The sequence below is a fragment of the Bombina bombina genome, chromosome 7, assembly GCF_027579735.1.
Source record: "Bombina bombina isolate aBomBom1 chromosome 7, aBomBom1.pri, whole genome shotgun sequence".
NCBI lineage: Eukaryota > Metazoa > Chordata > Amphibia > Anura > Bombinatoridae > Bombina > Bombina bombina.
In genome coordinates this window covers 423,812,018-423,835,695 of record NC_069505.1, presented here as the reverse complement: position 1 = coordinate 423,835,695, position 23,678 = coordinate 423,812,018, and the positions used below count along the sequence as shown (strand labels likewise).

Sequence of the window (23,678 nt, the reverse complement as noted above, 5' to 3'; positions counted from 1 at the left end):
CTGGATGATGACTTCAATCGGATGGAAGATCCTCTTCTGCCCCGCTTGGATGAAGACTTTGACCGGATCATGGACCTCTTCAGCCCCCGCTTGGGCTTGGATCAGGACATCGGAGGAGCTCTTCAGGACGGATCGGTGAACCTGGTATGGTGAAGACAAGGTAGGAAGATCTTCAGGGGCTTAGTGTTAGGTTTATTTAAGGGGGGTTTGGGTTAGATTAGGGGTATGTGGGTGGTGGGTTGTAATGTTGGGGGGGGGGGGGGGTATTGTATTTATTCTTTTACAGGCAAAAGAGCTGAAATTCTTGGGGCATGCCCCGCAAAGGGCCCTGTTCAGGGCTGGTAAGGTAAAAGAGCTTGTAACTTTTTTAATTTAGAATAGGGTAGGGAATTTTTTATTTTGGGGGGCTTTGTTATTTTTTTAGGGGGCTTAGAGTAGGTGTAATTAGTTTAAAATTGTTGTAATATTTTTATTATGTTTGTAAATATTTTTTTATTTTCTGTAACTTAGATCTTTTTTATTTTTTGTACTTTAGCTAGTTTATTTAATTGTATTTATTTGTAGGAATTGTGTTTAATTAATTTATTGATAGTGTAGTGTTAGGTTAATTGTAGGTAATTGTAGGTAGTTTATTTAATTATTTTATTGATAGGGTAGTGTTAGGTTTAATTATATCTTAGGTTAGGACTTATTTTACAGGTAATTTTGTTATTATTTTAACTAGGTAACTATTAAATAGTTCTTAACTATTTAATAGCTATTGTACCTGGTTAAAATAATTACAAAGTTACCTGTAAAATAAATATTAATCCTAAAATAGCTATAATATAATTATAATTTATATTGTAGCTATATTAGGATGTATTTTACAGGTAAGTATTTAGCTTTAAATAGGAATCATTTATTTAATAAGAGTTAATTTATTTCGTTAGATAAAAATTATATTTAACTTAGGGGGGTGTTAGTGTTAGGGTTAGACTTAGCTTTAGGGGTTAACACATTTATTAGAATAGCGGTGAGCTCCGGTCGGCAGATTAGGGGTTAATAATTGAAGTTAGGTGTCGGCGATGTTAGGGAGGGCAGATTAGGGGTTAATACTATTTATGATAGGGTTAGTGAGGCGGATTAGGGGTTAATAACTTTATTATAGTAGCGCTCAGGTCCGCTCGGCAGATTAGGGGTTAATAAGTGTAGGCAGGTGTCGGCGACGTTGAGGGGGGCAGATTAGGGGTTAATAAATATAATATAGGGGTCGGCGGTGTTAGGGGTAGCAGATTAGGGGTACATAGGGATAACGTAGGTGGCGGCGATTTGCGGTCGGAAGATTAGGGGTTAATTATTTTAAGTAGCTTGCGGCGACGTTGTGGGGGGCAAGTTAGGGGTTAAGAAATATAATATAGGGGTCGGCGGGGTTAGGGGCAGCAGATTAGGGGTACATAAGTATAACGTAGGTGGCGGTCGGCAGATTAGGGGTTAAAAATTTTAATCGAGTGGCGGCGATGTGGGGGGAGCTCGGTTTAGGGGTACATAGGTAGTTTATGGGTGTTAGTGTACTTTAGGGTACAGTAGTTAAGAGCTTTATAAACCGGCGTTAGCCAGAAAGCTCTTAACTCCTGCTATTTTCAGGCGGCTGGAATCTTGTCGTTAGAGCTCTAACGCTCACTGCAGAAACGACTCTAAATACCGGCGTTAGAAAGATCCCATTGAAAAGATAGGCTACGCAAATGGCGTAGGGGGATCTGCGGTATGGAAAAGTCGCGGCTGAAAAGTGAGCGTTAGACCCTTTAATCACTGACTCCAAATACCAGCGGGCGCCCAAAACCAGCGTTAGGAGCCTCTAACGCTGGTTTTGACGGCTACCGCCGAACTCTAAATCTAGGCCCATATTATTACAATGACAAGAGGTATATATGTACAGCCACCAATCAGCAGTCAGAACCCAGTAGTGCACTGCTGATCCTGAGCCTACTTAGGTAAGTTTTGTAACAAAGTAAACTAGGAGAACAAAACAAATGCCATAATAGAAGTCAGTTGGAAAGTTGTGTAACATTTTAGGCTCTATCTGAATCATTATAGAACAATTTTGGGTTTCAAGTCCCTTAAAAAGTAAAAAAACATCCTGTGCTGCTGCTAACTTGCAGCCCTAGCACTGGCTACTACTTTAACTTTATTTAAGCTGAATTTTCTGTCAATAGAACATTTTGCGTGAATGAATTCTCATTAACAAATGGATTCTGTGTCACCCCATGAGAGAATATTGGATGAAACAATTTTATTTTTGTGAACATGTCTACAACATCACTAATAATTGGTGTATTTTAATGTTCACTACATTTTGAATGTCACAATTAGTTGTGATAAAAAAAAGTTCACATTTTCTTAGCTGTATGTAAATGTTTTGTTTCGAACAAATTAAATGATAGAAAACAAATCACAGATCTAAAAATTATAAGGCTAGGTCTTGCTACTCGCAGCTAGAGTGTGAAAATATCATCTAATATCCCATGGTTCCACTGACCTGCATAAGTAGCGCACAGTTGACATTTGGGGATCGTAGAGTGGCCCAGGACTCGCTTGATGACAGCTTTGGGAGGCTTTTATGATGTGTTGGGTCATCAGGATTTTTTTCTGTGCTGGGGATGGAGGGGTGAAAGAATTCTGCCGGAACCGGCAACAGTGTATCTGGAGAGAGGGAAGGTCGAGAGACTGGCAGTACTAAGATGGAAAAAAAATGATTGTTACTATTTTACAACAGAGATTTTTGCACATACATGTGAAGCATATCTAGATATGTTCCAGGCACCAGCATCTTAAATAGTGTGTCTGGTTAGAGATCTGGCAGTGCCTTGTATTGTGTTGGAATTTACAACTTTTAGTTTACATGATTATACAAGACAATGCCACATCTCTGAGCAGACACCCTGTTTAAAAATGCTGTTGCATAAATCATTTTTTAATGTGCACGTGCACAGTAAACATAGGGGCCCATTTATCAAGCTCCGAACGGACCTTGTGGGTCCATGTTTCTGGCGCGTCTTCAGACCCTGAGCAGGCGGACAGACATCGCCAGAAATCAACCCGATCGAGTATGATCGGGTTGATTGACACCCCCTGCTAGCGGCCCATTGGCCGCGAGTCTGCAGGAGGCGGCGTTGCACCAGCAGCTCACAAGAACTACTGGTGCAATGCTGAATACGGAGAGCGTATTGCTCTCAGTATTCAGTGAGGTCTTGCTGACCTGATCCGCACTGTCAGATTAGGTCCGCAAGACCTTTGATAAATAGGCCCCATAGTGTTAGGTTTTATTAATATTGAGTACAACGTCCCTTTAAAGGGATTGAAACCTAAAAATGTTCTTTTGTGATTCAGACAGAGCGTACAATTTTAAAACCTGTTTACAATTTACTTCTATTATCAAATTAGCATCATTCCCATGGTATTGTGTGTTGAAGAGCTACCTAGGTAGGCATCTGGAGAACTACATGGCAGGAATTAGTGCTGCCATCTAGTGCTCTTGTAAATGGATAACATTCTTGAAAAACTGCTGCCGCCTTGTGCGTGCGATATGGTGGCGATGAGCTCCATACCGCACAAAATACAAGCGCTGCTTTGACGTGCTCGTGCACGCTTTCCCCATAGACATCAATGGGGAGAAAGTGTTAGAAAAAAAACATAACACCTGTAATTGAGGAATGAAAAGCTCTGTAACGCAACCCCATTGATGTCTATGGGGAAAAAAGTTACGTTTAAACCTAACACCCTAACATAAACCCCACGTCTAAACACCCCTAATCTGCTGCCCACGACATTGCCGACACCTACATAATGTTATTAACCACTAATCTGCCGCCCCCGAAATATATCTATTAACCCCTAATCTGCCGGTCCCGATATCGCCGCCACTATACTAAAGTTATTAACCCCTAAACCTAACAAGATCCCTATCTTAAAATAAATAAAAACTTACCTGGGAAATTGAAAACACCTAAGTTTAAACTATAAATTAAACTAACATTACTATTATACTAAAATTAAAATAACTGTCAATTAAAAAAATTAAATTACTCATTAAAAAAACTAACACTACTAAAAAAAACATAATTTATGCTTACCTGATAAATTTATTTCTCTTGTGGTGTATCCAGTCCACGGATCATCCATTACTTGTGGTATATTCTCCTTCCCAACAGGAAGTTGCAAGAGGATCACCCACAGCAGAGCTGCTATATAGCTCCTCCCCTAACTGCCATATCCAGTCATTCGACCGAAACAAGCCGAGAAAGGAGAAACCATAGGGTGCAGTGGTGACTGTAGTTTAAATTAAAATTTAGACCTGCCTTAAAAGGACAGGGCGGGCCGTGGACTGGATACACCACAAGAGAAATAAATTTATCAGGTAAGCATAAATTATGTTTTCTCTTGTAAGGTGTATCCAGTCCACGGATCATCCATTACTTGTGGGATACCAATACCAAAGCTAAAGTACACGGATGAAGGGAGGGACAAGGCAGGAACTTAAACGGAAGGGACCACTGCCTGTAGAACCTTTCTCCCAAAAATAGCCTCCGAAGAAGCAAAAGTATCAAATTTATAAAATTTTGAAAAGGTATGGAGCGAAGACCATGTCGCCACTTTGCAAATCTGTTCAACAGAAGCCTCATTTTTAAAGGCCCAGGTGGAAGCCACAGCTCTAGTAGAATGAGCTGTAATCCTTTCAGGGGGCTGCTGTCCAGCAGTCTCATAGGCTAAGCGTATTACGCTCCGAAGCCAAAAAGAAAGAGAGGTTGCCGAAGCCTTTTGACCTCTCCTCTGTCCAGAGTACACAACAAATAGGGTAGATGTTTGACGAAAATCTTTAGTTGCCTGTAAGTAAAACTTTAAAGCAGGACTACGTCCAGATTATGTAAAAGATGTTCCTTCTTTGAGGAAGGATTAGGACACAATGATGGAACAACAATCTCTTGATTGATATTCTTGTTAGAAACCACCTTAGGTAAAAACCCAGGTTTTGTACGCAGAACTACTTTATCTGTATGGAAAATCAGATAAGGAGAATCACATTGCAAAGCAGATAACTCAGAGACTCTACAAGCCGAGGAAATAGCCATCAAAAACAGAACTTTCCAAGATAAAAGTTTGATATCAATGGAATGAAGGGGTTCAAACGGAACCCCTTGAAGAACTTTAAGAACCAAGTTTAAGCTCCATGGGGGAGCAACAGGTTTAAACACAGGCTTAATTCTAACCAAAGCCTGACAAAATGCCTGGACGTCTGGAACCTCTGCCAGACGCTTGTGCAAAAGAATAGACAGAGCAGAAATCTGTCCCTTTAAAGAACTAGCTGATAATCCTTTTTCCAAACCCTCTTGGAGAAAAGACAATATCCTAGGAATCCTAACCTTACTCCATGAGTAATTCTTGGATTCACACCAATGAAGATATTTGCGCCATATCTTATGGTGGATTTTCCTGGTGACAGGCTTTCATGCCTGTATTAGGGTATCAATGACTGACTCAGAGAAGCCACGCTTTGATAAAATCAAGCGTTCAATCTCCATGCAGTCAGTCTCAGAGAAATTAGATTCGGATGAGTGAAAGGACCTTGTAGTAGAAGGTCTTGTCTCAGAGGCAGAGTCCATGGTGGAAAGGATGACATGTCCACTAGGTCTGCATACCAGGTCCTGCGTGGCCACGCAGGCGCTATCAAGATCACCGATGCTCTCTCCTGTTTGATTTTGGCAATCAGTTGAGGGAGCAGAGGAAACGGTGGAAACACACAAGCCAGGTTGAAGAACCAAGGCGCTGCTAGAGCATCTATTAGCGCCGCCTCTGGGTCCCTGGACCTGGATCCGTAACAAGGAAGCTTGGCGTTCTGGCGAGACGCCATTAGATCCATTTCCGCTTTGCCCCAACGATGAACCAATAGAGCAAACACCTCCGGATGGAGTTCCCACTCCCCCGGATGAAAAGTCTGACGAGTTAGAAAATCCACCTCCCAGTTCTCTACACCTGGGATATGCATCGCTGATAGGTGACAAGAGTGAGTAGATTAAGTTGATGCTGCACCTGCCTTGAAGTTTCGAAAGGCACGAAAATTAGACTGTTTGGCCCTTGATTTAGCCCTGTCCTGAGGAAGGGTATGACCCTTACCTCCAGTAATGTCAGCAATAATTTCCTTCAAATCAGGCCCAAATAGGGTCTGCCCCTTGAAGGGAATGTTAAGTAATTTAGACTTTGAAGTCACGTCAGCTGACCAAGATTTAAGCCATAGTGCTCTACGCACCTGGATGGCGAATCCAGAATTCTTAGCCGTTAGTTTAGTCAAATGAACAATGGCATCAGAAACAAAAGAATTAGCTAGCTTAAGTGTTCTAAGCTTGTCAGTCAAGTATTTCAGTCAATGGAGTAGCTGTCTGAAAGGCCTCTTCCAGAGACTCAAACCAGAACGCCGCAGCAGCAGTGACAGGAGCAATGCATGCAAGGGGCTGCAAGATAAAACCTTGTTGAATAAACATTTTCTTAAGATAACCTTCTAATTTTTTATCCATTGGATCTGAAAAAGCACAACTGTCCTCGACAGGGATAGTGGTACGCTTTGCTAAAGTAGAAACTGCTCCCTCCACCTTAGAGACCGTCTGCTATAAGTCCCGTGTGGTGGCGTCTATTGGAAACATTTTTCTAAAAATCGGAGGGGGGAAAATGGCACACCGGGTCTGTCCCACTCTTTAGTAATAATTTCTGTAAACCTTTTAGGTATTGGAAAAACGTCAGTACACACCGGCACTGCGTAGTATTTATCCAGTCTACACAATTTCTCTGGCACTGCAATTGTGTCACAGTCATTCAGAGCAGCTAAAACCTCTCCAAGCAACACCCAGAGGTTCTCAAGCTTAAATTTAAATGTAGACATATCTGAATCAGGTTTCCCCGAGTCAGAGACGTCACCCACAGACTGAAGCTCTCCTTCCTCAGCTTCTGCATATTGTGGCGCAGTATCAGACATGGGACTTAAAATATCTGCGCGCTCTGTATTACGTCTAACCCCAGAGCTATCGTGCTTGCCTCTGAATTCAAGCAGTCTGGCTAATACTGCCGCCATGTCCTGTAAAGTAATCGCTATGGGCGTCTTTGACGTACTTGGCGCCATTCTAGCGTGAGTCCCTTGAGCAGGAGTCAAAGGGTCTGACACGTGGGGAGAGTTAGTCGGCATAACTTCCCCCTCATCAGAATCTTCTGGTGATATTTCTTTTAAAGATAAAGGCTGATCTTTATTGTTTAAAGTGAAATCAATACATTTAGTACACATTCTCCTATGGGGTTAGACCATGGCTTTTAAACATAATGAACAAAGAGCTTCCTTTATGTCAGACATGTTTGTACAGACTAGCAATGAGACTAGCAAGCTTGGAAAACACTTTAAATCAAGTTAACAAGCAAATAGAAAAAACGTTACTGTGCCTTTAAGAGAAACAAATTTTGTCAAAATTTGAAATAACAGTAAAAAAAAGCCGGTTAGACAAACTAAATTTTTACAGTGTATGTAACAAGTTAGCAGAGTATTGCACCCACTTGCAAATGGATGATTAACCCCTTAATACAAAAAACGGATTAACAAATTGAAAAACAACGTTTTTTAAACAGTCACAAACAACTGCCACAGCTCTACTGTGGCTTTACCTTCCTCAATACATGACTTTTGAAGCCTTTTGAGCCCTTCAGAGATGTCCTATAGCATACAGGGGACTGCTGAGGGAAGCTGAATGTCTCTGTCTGTAATTTTAAGTGCGCAACAAAGCGCTAATATAGGCCCCTCCCACTCATACCATAACAGTGGTAAGCCTCAGGAAACTGTTTTTAGGCAAAAATCAAGCTAGCCATGTGGAAAAAACTAAGCCCCAATAAGTTTTATCACCAAAGCATATATAAAAACGATTAAACATGCCAGCAAACGATTTATATTGCACATTTATAAGAGTCTATACCTCTTATAGTAAGCCTGTTACTAGTCGCTATTAAATCACTGTATTTAGGCTTAACTTACATTAATCCTGTATCAGCAGCATTTTTTAGCAATTCCATCCCTAGAAAAACTTAAAACTGCACATACCTTATTGCAGGATAACCTGCACGCCATTCTCCCTTTGAAGTTACCTCACCCCTCAGACATATGTGCGAACAGCAGTGGATCTTAGTTACTTCTGCTAAGATCATAGAAAACGCAGGCAGATTCTTCTTCCAAATGCTGCCTGAGAGAAAATAGTACAACTCCGGTACCATTTAAAAACAATAAACTTTTGATTGAAGAAAAAACTAACTATATTACACCACTTTCCTCTTACTACCTCCAGCTATGTTGAGAGTTGCAAGAGAATGACTGGATATGGCAGTTAGGGGAGGAGCTATATAGCAGCTCTGCTGTGGGTGATCCTCTTGCAACTTCCTGTTGGGAAGGAGAATATCCCACAAGTAATGGATGATCCGTGGACTGGATACACCTTACAAGAGAAAATTAAATCAACAGTTACAAAAAATTCAAAATACTAAATTACAAAAAATAAAAAAATACTAAAATACAAAATATAACAAATGAAATTATCCAAAATAAAAACAATTACACCTAATCTAATAGCCCTATAAAAATCCCCCCCCCAAAATAAAAAAACCCTAGCCTACAATAAACTACCATTAGCCCTTAAAGGGGCCTTTTGTAGGGCATTGCCCTAAAGAAATCAGCCCTTTTTTTCTGTAAAAAATGCAAAGAGCCCCCCAACAGCAAAACCCACCACCCAACCAACCCCCCAAAATAAAAAACCTAACTCTAAAAATACTGATCTACCCATTGCCCTGAAAATGGCATTTGTATGGAAATTGCCCTTAAAAGGGCATTCAGCTCTTTTTCATTGCCCTTAAAAGGGCATTTAGTTCTTTTAAGAAACACTAACCCCCGACGATCCACTTACAGTTTCTGAAGTCCGGACAGCCATCCTCATCCAGGCGGCGAGGTCTTCATCCATCCAGACGGCATCTTCTATCTTCATCCGGGTGACGCAGAGCGGCTCTATCCTGAAGACACCGGCACGGATTATCCTCTTTATATGGTCGCCACTGTATACTAAATCTTCAATGCAGGGGAGCCTTTCAAAATGGAGTCCCTTTCATTCCTAGTGGCTGATTTGATTTTTGAAATTCAAATCAGTCAATAGGATGAGAGCGACTGAAATTCTATTAGCTGATTGAATAGCCAATAGAATTTCAGTAGCTCTCATCCTATTGGCTGATTTCAACAGCCAATAGGATTTCAGTAGCTCTCATCCTATTGGCTGATTTGAATTTAAAAAATCAAATCAGCCAATAGGAATGCAAAGGACACCATTTTGAAAAGGCTCCCTTATGAAGAGGATGCTCCGCGCCGGATATCTTCAGGATGGAGCCGCTCCGCGCCGCCCGGATGAAGGTAGAAGATGCCGCCTGGATGGATGAAGACCTCGCCACCTAGATGAAGACTACTCGCCGCCTGGATGTCCGGACTTCAAAAAAAGTGGATTGTCTGGGATTAGTGTTAGGATTTTTTAAACTTTTTTGGGTGTTTTTTTTTTTAGATTAGGGTTTTGGGCTTTCCTAAAAGAGCTAAATGCCTTTTTAAGGGCAATGAAAAAGAGCTGAATGCCCTTTTAAGGGCAATGTCCCTACAAATGTGCTTTTCAGGGCAATGGGTAGCTTAGTTTATTTTAGAGTTAGGTTTTTTTATTTTGGGGGGTTGGTTGGGTGGTGGGTTTTACTGTTAGGGGGTCTTTGTATTTTTTTTACAGGAAAAAGAGCTGATTTCTTTAGGGCAATTCCCTACAAAAGGCCTTTTAAGAGCTATTGGTAGTTTATTGTAGGCTAGGGGGGGTTTATTTTGGGGGGGACTTTTTGATTTTGATAGGGCTATTAGATTAGGTGTAATTGTTTTTATTTTGGATAATTTTCGACCAGATTACAAGTTTTGCATTATGAGCTATGCGGTGCTACCGTGCAGTTTTTCTCACCACTCACTTACCTACAGCGCTGGTATTACAGGTTTTTACAAACCCCGCGTTAAAAGGCAAGAAGTGAGCGTAGAGCAAAATTGAGCTCCATACCGCACTCCAATACCAGCGCTGCTTAAGTAATCAGTGAGCTGGTTGTACGTGCTCATGCACGATTTCCCCATAGACATCAATGGGGAGAGCCGGCTGAGAAAAAGTCTAACACCTGCAAAAAAGCAGCGTAAATCTCAGTAACGCAGCCCCTTGATTTCTATGGGGAAATAAAAGTTATGTTTATACCTAACACCCTAACATGAACCCCGAGTCTAAACACCCCTAATCTTACACTTATTAACCTCTAATCTGCTGCCCCAGACATCGCCGACACCTACATTATACTTATTTACACCTGTTGGGGGGTTGTTTGTATGTTTTTTACAGGTAAAAGAGTTGATTTCTTTGGGGCAATGCCCCACAAAAGGCCCTTTTAAGGGCTATTGATAGTTTAGGTTAGGCTAGGGTTTTTTTTTTATTTTGATAGGGCTATTAGATTAGGTGTAATCAGTTTAAATATCTTGTAATTTGTTTTTTATTTTCAGTAATTTAGTGTTTTTTTTGTAATTTAGCTAATTTAATTTAATTTATTTAATTGTATTTAATGTAGGTAATTGATTTAATTATAGTGTAGTGTTAGGTGTTAGTGTAACTTAGGTTAGGTTTTATTTTAAAGGTAAATTTGTCTTTATTTTAGCTAGGTAGTTATTACATAGTTAATAACTATTTAATAACTATTGTACCTAGTTAAAATAAATACAAACTTGCCTGCAAAATAAAAATAAACCCTAAGCTAGCTACAATGTAACTATTAGTTATATTGTAGCTAGTTTATGGTTTATTTTATAGGTAAGTATTTAGTTTTAAATAGGAATAATTTAGATAATAATTGTAGGTTTTATTTAGTTAGGGAGTGTTAGGGTTAGACTTAGGTTTAGTGGTTAATAAATTTAGAATAGTGGCTGCGACGTTGGGGGCGGCAGATTAGGGTTAATAAGTATAATGTAGATGGCGGCGATGTTAGGGGTGGCAGATTAGGGGTTAATAATATTTAACTAGTGACCTCTTCTGCCCCGATTGGATCAAGACTTCTGCCGCTCCGGATGTCCTCTTCTGTCCCATCGGTGGCCGGCTGGCTGAAGATGACTCAAGGTAGGGTGATCTTTAGGGGGGTAGTGTTAGGTTTTTTTAAGGGGGGATCGGGTGGGTTTTAGAGTAGGGGTGTGTGGGTGGTGGGTTGTAATGTTTTTTACAGGTAAAAGAGCTGATTACTTTGGGGCAATGCCCCGCAAAAAGCCCTTTTAAGGGCTGGTAAAAGAGCTGATTACTTTGTAATTTAGTATAGGGTAGGGCATTTTATTATTTTGGGGGGCTTTTTTATTTTATTAGGGGGTTTAGATTAGGTGTAATTAGATTAAAATTCTTGTAAGATTTTTTTATTTTTTTTAATTTAGTGTTTGTTTTTTTTGTAATATAGTTTAGTTTATTTAATTGTATTTTAGTTTAGATAATTGTAGGTAATTTATTTAATTAATTTATTGATAGTGTAGTGTTAGGTGTATTTGTAACTTAGGTTAGGATTTATTTTACAGGTAATTTTGTAATTATTTTAACTAGGTAGCTATTAAATAGTTATTAACTATTTAATAGCTATTGTACCTAGTTAAAATAAATACAAAGTTGCTTGTAAAATAAATATAAATCCTAAAATAGCTACAACGTAATTATTAATTATATTGTAGCTATTTTAGGGTTTATTTTATAGGTAAGTATTTAGTTTTAAATAGGAATAATTTATTTAATTATAGTAAATTTATTTAGATTTCTTTAAATTATATTTAAGTTAGGGGGGTGTTAGGGTTAGGGTTAGACTTAGGTTTAGGGGTTAATAACTTTATTATAGTAGCGGCGACGTTGGAGGGCGGGAGATTAGGGGTTAATAATTGTAGGTAGGTGGCGGCGATGTTAGGGAGGGCAGATTAGGGGTTAATACGATTTATTATAGTGTTTGTAAGGCAGGAGTGCGGCGGTTTAGGGGTTAATACATTTATTATAGTGGTGGCGATGTCCGGTCGGCAGATTAGGGGTTAATAAGTGTAGGTAGGTGGCGGCGACGTTGGGAGGGGTACAGATTAGGGGGTAATAAATATAATATAGGTGTCGGCGATGTTAGGGGCGGCAGATTAGGGCTTCATAGGGATAATGTAGGTTGCGGCAGTGTCCGGATCGGCAGATTAGGGGTTAATAGTATAATGCAGGTGTCAGCGAAAGCGGGGGCGGCAGATTAGGGGTTAATAAGTGTAAGGTTAGGGGTGTTTAGACTCGGGGTTCATGTTAGGGTGTTAGGTGTAGACTTAGAAAGTGTTTCCCCATAGGAAACAATGGGGCTGCGTTAGGAGCTGAACGCTGCTTTATTGCAGGTGTTAGGTTTTTTATCAGCCAGCTCAGCCCCATTGTTTCCTATGGGGAAATCATGCACGAGCACGTTTTTCCATCTTACCGCTACCCTAAGCAACGCTGGTATTGAGGGTTGAAGTGAAGCTAAATTTGGCTCAACGCTCACTTTTCTGAGGCTAACACAGCCATTCAGACAACTCGTAATACCAGGGGGCGCTGGAATAAAAAGGCTCGTTAGTACCGCAGGTCTATACCGACAAAACTCTAAAACTAGCGGTTAATTTAAAAAAAAAAATTTTTAAAAGCGGGACTGACGTTGCGTTACAGGCTAAAAGGTTTGCGGTACAGCTATACCGACAAGACTCGTAATGGCTGCGTTGCTGTTTTAACACTGAAATGGTCATTTTTTTTCAGCGTTAAAACACACACGCAAAATTCCTCATCTAGGTGTGAGTGTTAAAAATAGGAGAACGCTTAATTTTTTACAACCTCTAGAAACCAGTGGAAATGTTTAGCTCTGATTATAACATACCCCAGTACAGTTTCTGAATGGCTGTGTCACATATACATAACCCTGAATAATGATAGGGTGAATACTGCAATCCTTTATTATTTGACCAGTCTTTAACCCTATAAAATCAGGTACCCTTAGCTGCTACACTAATAAAAATGTTGGCATATTGTGCTACAAATGATTACAGCTACCAGCACACTTCTTTATTAATTAATCCTAATTAAAGTTACTTCAACAAATTCACATTCAATTTTGTTTTCCAGTTTAAAGTAAGTTATCTAAATAATGATTTAATTTATTTTAAGGCACTTAAATCTTTTAAACACTCTCTCTTTGTGGTTCACAGACTAATATGTAAATCGTACCCAATCACATATTATTCATGTGAAATAACCATCTATCTTCCCAGCCGTAAATATAATGTTACATGTTTACTGCTGGGATTAACAGGAATGATCCTCACACATTTATAGATGGGGGATGACCTATGTGACTTTGCAAATCTTCTGGTCACAACCACATAATTTCTATAGTTCAGGTGATAAATGAGTTCTACCTGCAAATAAGAGAGCGCTCTAATGTATTTCACAATGCATTAACCCTATCTGGTATTCAAGGGGTTAATTTAACATTGGGTAAAGATGGGTTAAAAAGAATGGTTTTACTGTATATTTATTTATTTCAGAAAATGTTTGAATTTGGGGTTTTAAAAATAATCACTTATTAAAAGATTTTAAAAAAAAGTTGGGTGAAACGCATAGACTTGTAAAACAATCTTATTTTACGAATGTTTTTAATATTATAAAAATAAGGAGAAATTCCTTACCTGGGTTATTTTCAGCTTTCAGCCAGCTGTCCCAGGACTGGGCAGGGGATAATGAAACTTTATCAATCTCACACAGATAGCGTTCAGCAGTCGGGGAACCAGGGATACTCGATAGGGGAAAGAGATTTTCGCTAAACCCTTCAATTCCCAGAGAGTCTGGACTGTCCTGTCCATCCTGTTAAAGAAAAGATAATGAGTATTTGTGCTTCAGTGTAAAAAGAAGCAACGTCAGCTCATTGTGACAAATTGTTTTGCAGACGGAGCTGTAGTGGCTAATGAAAACATTAGTGAAGACAAAGTGCGATCACATCAACTCTCTAAAAAACAACGTACGCTTTTTCTTAAATAGTGTCCTGAGGAAGTCAATTGTCTGTAGATCACAGGTTGTACATTGTGTGCTATCGATTTACACTCATACATCCCATTAAATCTATAGAATAGTCTAGTTGTTTACGGAAGTTATGTGTCTCTAGATCACTGTATCTGTCTGTAGATCACTGTATCTGTCTGTAGATCACTGTGACTCTAGATCACTATATCTGTCTGTAGATTACTGTATCTGTCTGTAGATCACTGTGACTCTAGATCACTATATCTGTCTGTAAATCACTGTATCTGTCTGTAAATCACTGTATCTGTCTGTAGATCACTGTGACTCTAGATCACTATATCTGTCTGTAGATCACTGTATCTGTCTGTAAATCACTGTATCTGTCTGTAGATCACTGTATCTGTCTGTAGATCACTGTGACTCTAGATCACTATATCTGTCTGTAGATTACTGTATCTGTCTGTAGATCACTGTGACTCTAGATCACTATATCTGTCTGTAAATCACTGTATCTGTCTGTAAATCACTGTATCTGTCTGTAAATCACTGTATCTGTCTGTAGATCACTGTGTCTGTCTGTAAATCACTGTATCTGTCTGTAGATCACTGTGTCTGTCTGTAAATCACTGTATCTGTCTGTAGATCACTGTGTCTGTCTGTAAATCACTGTATCTGTCTGTAGATCACTGTATCTGTCTGTAAATCACTGTATCTGTCTGTAGATCACTGTATCTGTCTGTAGATCACTGTGTCTGTCTGTAGATCAATGTGTCTGTCTGTAGATCACTGTGTCTGTCTGTAGATCACTGTATCTGTCTGTAAATCACTGTATCTGTCTGTAGATCACTGTGTCTGTCGGTAGATCACTGTATTTGTCTGTAAATCACTGTGACTGTAAATCACTGTATCTGTCTGTAGATCACTGTATCTGTCTGTAAATCACTGTATCTGTCTGTAAATCACTGTGTCTGTAGATCACTGTATCTGTCTGTAGATCACTGTATCTGTCTGTAGGATCACTGTGTCTGTAGATCACTGTATCTGTCTGTAGATCACTGTATCTGTCTGTAGGATCACTGTGTCTGTAGATCACTGTATCTGTCTGTAAATCACTGTATCTGTCTGTAGATCACTGTATCTGTCTGTAGATCACTGTGACTCTAGATCACTATATCTGTCTATAGATCACAGTGACTCTAGATCACTATGGGGCATATTTATAAAGCTCTGTATGGAGCTTGATGCCCCGTTTGAAGACCGCTGCTCCATAACCTGTCCGCCTGCTCTGAGGCGGGGGACAGAAATCGACAGAAATCAACCAAATCGAATACGATCGGGTTGATTGACACCCCCTGCTAGCTGCTGATTGGCAGCAAATCTGCAGGGGGCAGTATTGCACCAGCAGTTGACAAGAACTGCTGGTGCAATGATAAATGCAGAGAGCGTATGCTGTCGGCATTTATCAATGTGCAGCGGACATGATCCGCTATATAGGATCATGTCCACTCGCACCATCATAAATAGGCCCCTATATCTGTCTGTAGATCAATGTGTCTGTAGATCACTGTCTCTGTAGATCACTGTACCTATCTGTAGATCACTGTGTCTGTAGATCACTGTATCTGTCTGTAGATCACTGTACATTGTGTGCTATTGATTAAATCTATAGAATAGTCTAGCTGGTTACTGAAGTTATGTAAGTTACTGATCAAGAGTGAGAGAAACAACGACACACAGAGCAATACAATTTAACTTTTAATAATAAAAAATATAAAAGAAGGGGGGGAGTTGCCCTTTAAACATAAGGAAATATACAAAAATGTATTAAAATGCCTAACGTTAAATATACACAGAGTACTGGTCTGACCAGTGAGGGACACCCCAGTAGATATATATATGAGGGGACTGGGCAACAATTGTATTTATATGAGAAGTTGATATAGAAATAGGGACACTGTCCCAGTCAAATCAAATGATATTGTATCATCTAGTTACTGAATAACTTTAGCTAATTATATAACACTAAGTTACTGTGGAACGTTTCATACAGTTTACACAATTGCTACTAGCATATAGAAATTATCTGGATTAGTGTATTAGTATGCAATTAAATAGAAGCGGGATATGATTCCCAATATGGTAGCAATATCCTAATATTATACAGTACAAATGAGCAAGATCATATCAACTAAATATATATGGAACATCTTTCACACATATACTAAAGAAAACGTATCATATTACATATATTACATAGTATCAGGTAATACTGAGTCACTGTGGAACATTTATCACACAGCTGACAGTTGCTACTAGCCTATAGAAAATATCAGGATAGGTGTGAGAGTATACAATAAAATAAAAGGGATATGATTACCAATATGGTAGCAATTTCGTAATATCGTAATACCAGTCCCCAGTGCAACAAAGCTTTGTTAAATCATATCAACTAAATATATGTGGAACATCTTTCACACATATACTAAATATAACGTTAAGCACGGAGTAGTGTCGCTTTAATGCGCATTTCGCCTCAGCTTATTCAAAAGGCAAACCCGGTAGTCGTGAGACCTATCCTTAAGAATACTCGGCTGACCAATCAAATGGTCGTGTTATTTACATGCCTATCACTAGGCCTATCAACGCCTAAGAAGTAACTATTGGACAGGACATCTGACGTTGTTTCGTCAGTATGGTTACCATATTGTTTACGCTTCCACACACCTCCCTCCAGTGATTGGCTAGGATATGTACAACATAAACAAAAGGCAACATGTTATGCGTTACCCATAAACACAATGAGAATCGCTATCAAAAGTCACGTCTATAGCCATTTATTGTTATATAACAAGGATTCATTTAAGACAGAACAACAAGAATTCTTACATCCAAAAATGTGTGTATGTAGTGAGACGAGATATACGTAGTGAGTATGTATAAAGTCGCTATCTGTATTATCCAACTAACAGGTAGAAACTGTTGTTTTCAATGAAGTTTAGATGGAACAACAATTTATTTTTCAAAACCATGAGCTCCATGTACTAAGCAGTCAGCGAGCTACCCGCAACAAATCTCGCGTCAAAACTCGCAAACTGATATGTACAAAGTCGTCAACTATGTTCAAACTCGCATCTTTAAAATTGCGAGCGTACTTATCCGCCAAACCTCGCTACCTCTCCATTTTTCACTGTAATTAGACACATTTGACCACCAACTCGCCAAAAACGAATGTACTAAAAAATCTATTTGTCCGCTCGCTACAATTTCCGCTCCCACCTCGTTATTTTTGCCTCGCCACCTTTTAGGTGGCGGGCAAGGTACAAAACAATAGGAAAGTCAATCTAGACGCCAGTCTAGACATATATAAAAGGCAGTAATATCAGCATTGTACAGCATAACTGGCGTCTAATTTGTCTCTCATTTCCATGTACATAAATTGCGCCAAATTTGTCGACTGTAATTAAAGAGTAATCTATATTTTAAATTTGTATTGTATAGTTGTCAATCTTTATAATTATTTTTATATTAATATTTATATATTATCAGATCCAGATGAAGCCATATCCAAATTGTAAATAAATATTACAAAAATAACGCTCTGTTATCACTCTTCAAAAAATTTTGAACAATAATAAAGTTGTTTAGATAAGTTGAACTTTTATAGGAGCAAAATTCTATTCCCGCGACTACTATGATGTTCGTGACACCTTGCATGTCACGTGTTAATAATTGGCCAGACAATTCAACTGAAAGTTAAGTACATTAGCTTGGTCGCGGCGAGCGAGGCGTCAAATTTATCAATAATCCGCCACTGCTCGCGGCGGGCTAGACTTGTCTATTTATTGGGGGATTATTAGTACATAGTGACAGCAGACACCATTTCGCCCGCGGCGAGTAACGGCGAGTTTATCCGCGTCTAAAATGACGGATGAATTGACGGCTTAGTACATGGAGCCCCATGAATGGAGAGACAGTAATTAGTAATCGACCATTGTCATGTATCCTACGGGATGTCATGATAAAGTATAGTAATCAATTAATAAACACATACATTTCATGCTAATTTGAGTCCTGCTCATATTTACAGTTCAGCTACATATTGTAAGTTTTAGTACTGCACCAATGAGGACTGGGCATATAACATACCGCCACGTCTTTAATATGCATATTAATTAAACTGAGTGGGCAATAATAACACACTAATTGGCTCACCTGATGTGATCAGCTAGCTCCTAGCAGTGCATTGCTGCTCCTGAGCCTACCTAGATATGCTTTTCAACAAAGGGTATCAAGAGAATGAAACAAATTTGATTATAGAAGTAAATTATAAGGTTGTTTGAAAATGTATGTTCTGTCTGAATCATGAAAGATACATTTTGAGTTTCATGTCACTTAAATATTTGTTAGTTTAAAGGGACATAAAATCCAAAAATTGTCCTTCATGATTCAGAACATACATTTTTAAACAACTTTCCAATTTACTTCTATTATTACATTTTCTTTGTTTTCTTGTTATCCTATGTTGAAAAGTAGGGAAGTAAGTTCCTGAGTGTGCACGCATCTTTAGCACTATATAGAAGCAGTTTTACAACAATGTTATACATTAGCAAGAGCACTAGACGGCAGCAGTTTTATAATAATGTTATACATTAGCGAGAGTACTAGATGGCAGCAGTTATATAATAATGTTATACATTAGCAAGAGCACTAGATGGCAGCAGTTTTATAACAATGTTATACATTAGCAAGAGCACTAGATGGCAGCAGTTATATTATAATGTTATACATTACCAAGAGCACTAGATGGCAGCAGTTTTATAACAATGTTATACATTAGCAAGAGCACTAGATGGCAGCAGTTTTATAATAATGTTATACATTAGCAAGAGCACTAGATGGCAGCAGTTTTATAACAATGTTATACATTAGCAAGAGCACTAGATGGCAGCAGTTATATAATAATGTGATACATTAGCATGAAAACTAGATGGCAGCAGTTGTATAACAATGTTATACATTAGCAAGAGCACTAGATGGCAGCAGTTATGTAACAATGTTATACATTAGCAAGAGTACTAGATAGCAGCAGTTATATAATAATGTTATACATTAGCAGGGGCACTAGATGGCAGCAGTTTTATAATAATGTTATACATTAGCAAGAGCACTAGATGGCAGCAGTTTTATAATAATGTTATACATTAGCAAGAACACTAGATGGCAGCAGTTTTATAACAATGTTATACATTAGCAAGAACACTAGATGGCAGCAGTTTTATAACAATGTTATACATTAGCAAGAGCACTAGATGGCAGCAGTTTTATAATAATGTTATACATTAGCAAGAGCACTAGATGGCAGCAGTTTTATAATAATGTTATACATTAGCAAGAGCACTAGATGTCAGCAGTTTTATAACAATGTTATACATTAGCAAGAGCACTAGATGGCAGAAGTTTTATAACAATGTTATACATTAGCAGGAGCACTAGATGGCAGCAGTTTTATAATAATGTTATACATTAGCAAGATCACTAGATGGCAGCAGTTTTATAACAATGTTATACATTAGCAAGAGCACTAGATGGCAGCAGTTATATAATAATGTTATACATTAGCAAGAGCACTAGATGGCAGCAGTTTACAATAATGTTATACATTAGCAAGAGCACTAGATGGCAGCAATTTTATAACAATGTTATACACTAGCAAGAGCACTAGATGGCAGCAGTTTTATAACAATGTTATACATTAGCAAGAGAACTAGATAGCAGCAGTTTTATAATACTGTTATACATTAGCAAGAGCACTAGATGGCAGCAGTTTTATAACAATGTTATACATTAGCAAGAGCACTAGATGGCAGCAGTTTTATAACAATGTTATACATTAGCAAGAGCACTAGATGGCAGCAGTTTTATAACAATGTTATACATTAGCAAGAGCACTAGATGGCAGCAGTTATATAATAATGTGATACATTAGCATGAACACTAGATGGCAGCAGTTGTATAACAATGTTATACATTAGCAAGAGCACTAGATGGCAGCAGTTATGTAACAATGTTATACATTAGCAAGAGTACTAGATGGCAGCAGTTATATAATAATGTTATACATTAGCAGGGGCACTAGATGGCAGCAGTTTTATAATAATGTTATACATTAGCAAGAGCACTAGATGGCAGCAGTTTTATAATAATGTTATACATTAGCAAGAACACTAGATGGCAGCAGTTTTATAACAATGTTATACATTAGCAAGAAAACTAGATGGCAGCAGTTTTATAACAATGTTATACATTAGCAAGAGCACTAGATGGCAGCAGTTTTATAATAATGTTATACATTAGCAAGAGCACTAGATGTCAGCAGTTTTATAACAATGTTATACATTAGCAAGAGCACTAGACGGCAGCAGTTTTATAATAATGTTATACATTAGCGAGAGTACTAGATGGCAGCAGTTATATAATAATTTTATACATTAGCAAGAGCACTAGAAGGCAGCAGTTTTATAACAATGTTATACATTAGCAAGAGCACTAGATGGCAGCAGTTTTATAACAATGTTATACATTAGCAAGAGCACTAGATGGCAGCAGTTTTATAATACTGTTATACATTAGCAAGAGCACTAGATGGCAGCAGTTTTATAATAATGTTATACATTAGCAAGAGCACTAGATGGCAGCAGTTTTATAACAATGTTATACATTAGCAAGAGCACTAGATGGCAGCAGTTTTATAACAATGTTATACATTTGCGAGAGCACTAGATGGCAGCAGATTTATAGTAATGTTATACATTAGTAAGAGCACTATATGGCAGCATTTTTATAATAATGTAATACATAAGCAAGAGCACTAGATGGCAGCATTTTTATAATAATGTTATACATTAGAGAGAGTACTAGATGGCAGCAGTTTTATAATAATGTTATTCATTAGCAAGAGCACTAGATGGCAGCAGTTTTATAATACTGTTATACAATAGCAGGAGCACTAGATGGCAGCAGTTATATAATAATGTTATACATTAGCCAGAGCACTAGATGGCAGCAGTTTTATAACAATGTTATTTATTAGCAAGAGCACTAGATGGCAGCAGTTTTATAACAATGTAATACATTAGCGAGTGCACTAGATAGCAGCAGTTTTATAATAATGTTATACATTAGCGAGAGCACTAGATGGCAGCAGTTTTATAACAATGCTATACATTAGCAAGAGAACTAGATGGCAGCAGTTTTATAATAATGTTAGTCATTAGCAGGAGCACTAGATGGCAGCAGTTTTATAATAATATTATACATTAGCAAGAGCACTAGATGTCAGCAGTTTTATAATAATGTTATACATTAGAAAGAGCACTAGATGGCAGCAGTTTTATAATAATGTTATACATTAGCAAGAGCACTAGATGGCAGCAGTTTTATAATAATGTTATACATTAGCAAGAGCACTAGATGTCAGCACTATTCCTTGTCATTTAGTGCACGCTACCTATCCAGATATTTTTTAAACAAAGAATAACATGAGAACAAAGCAAATTTGATAATTAAAGTAAAGTGGAAAATTTTATTTATATTTGAATAATGAAGAAAAAATTGTAGGGTTTCATGTCCCTTTAATAATATCACTAATATGTGTTCTTATTGCAGAACATATTTGTGTATAGTCTAATGGTTCTGCTTTGCAGGAGGGTTCTCACAATAATATTGTCACATGGAAGTCATTTGCTGTTTTTAATTTCCCTATTATCATTAAGCACAAATTTGTAGTATTGTTGTAAATTTGTTGTAAAATTATTTTGCTGATGAAAGCTGCAGCTTTAAACCAGATGCTGAGAATGTTGGTTTGATTTAGAATTTCTCTGACACATCAGTTCAGAGCAGCGATTGCACATAATGCCGTGAGTCATAATTCCAAGAATCACCCCATGGAAGACCTTTTTACTTAGAATATGCTCAGGACATTTCACATTTTATTTTCAGACTAAAGGGACAGATTATATTTTTAAATATTAAATTGTTTTTGTATGAAAAATGTTCTTGTTGGGAATCACCCCTTATATTGGCAAAATCTCAGCAGTTATGTCCGGAGGCCGTAAAATGACCATTCTATTTAACCCCTTATGAACTAGAGCGGGCAGCAGTGCACTTCTATTCTGAGATCCAAGTTAATCATCCTAACAATCCAAATCCCTAACCCCCTATTCCTAAGCCTAACAGAATCTTTAATCCTACCCACAAACATTTATCCTAACCTAAATCCTAACCCTAACTCAATAACTAACCCTAACTGGATAATTAACCCTAACACCAAGGAGCCTATTTATCAAAGCGACAACTGAAAATATGCTGGAATTCCGCGTCGTAATTGTCGCGAGATTGATCCGCTGTAGTTATCAAAGTGTCAAGATCTGCAAATGTTGAAATTTGTGACGTAACATACGATCCCGCAATATCAATCTGACGCAGATCGATGCAAGTTAAAAACCTGTGTAATTCGAGCGGAATTGAATTCATTCGCCCTCCTAATCAACACTATTTAAACCTCTCACTTAGTTATAAAAAATTCTACATTTACGCTTGTGTCTTTTCTGACTCAGCGTACCTGGTTTTTAATCTGCCACCCTTGAGGCAGCCGTCTTAGGGCGCCTACAGCAGGGGGGCGTTGGATCTGCCTGGCTGCCGGCATTGGCAAAGCAGCTTATTGGTCAGCGGCACAGGCACTGAAGGCAGACTGCCACTTGCTCGCTCCTCCTTACTATTCTAACACAAATACTGTCATCCGACACACGCTCTATGTTGGCTAGTCCACGAGGCATCACAGCCATGAGCGTTATGATCACGCTGGTAAGCCCCCTCTAGCCCGTGAAATCGGCCGGTGAGTTACACCATAGTTAGATACGTTATGGATGACGTCCTGTTCCACACACAGACATCGTTATCGGTCAGTAAATTAATACCCTGCTACCTTCATATAATTTAAGGTACAAAGATCAGATTCCTACTTGCTAGTGTGACTAAAAAAATATGTCAGTTTTATTGGCCTTTTAACATTAAGCTGCAGCACAATTAAGAGTATGCATATTATAAATATAGGTACACGTTGGGAAACACACTCACTTATACACATGTTAGTTTGTTTTTGTACACATGCATGAGTATGATTAGCTATGCACACATTAATATGGCTATGATATTATTAGCTGTTTATTAACAATATTATTAATAGGTTTGATTGAATAGAATTGTTATGAAACTGTACACTGATGATAGCACATAGCTGTGTTGTTTAACATGTGATTGGTGGAGCACTGTAGGAGGGGCAATATCCTATTGCTTCATCTTTGTTTTTACTATTAGTATTTGGGTTCTAATATCGCTACTACCCTCTGAGACTATTAGGTCTTTACTGCCATATTCTGTCTCGAGCTGTGTCAGTACCTGCTGTGGGATGGCAAGGTGTCCTGTTATATATGTACCCATAACCTGTTATATATAGTATGTGTATATATATATATATATATATATATATAT

General features: G+C 38.3%; 1 protein-coding gene across 1 annotated transcript in view; it reads right to left on the bottom strand.

Annotated features, from left to right (window-relative positions):
- CACNA1I (calcium voltage-gated channel subunit alpha1 I) overlaps positions 1 to 23,678 on the bottom strand; it is a 682,041-nt gene that overhangs the window by 5,334 nt on the left and 653,029 nt on the right. The window contains exons 32-33 of the mRNA XM_053689431.1: positions 13,799 to 13,973; positions 2,519 to 2,706 (exon numbers count right to left, since the gene is read on the bottom strand). Of these exons, the coding sequence (XP_053545406.1) occupies positions 2,519 to 2,706; positions 13,799 to 13,973 (363 nt within the window). The remainder of the gene's footprint in view (positions 1 to 2,518; positions 2,707 to 13,798; positions 13,974 to 23,678) is intronic.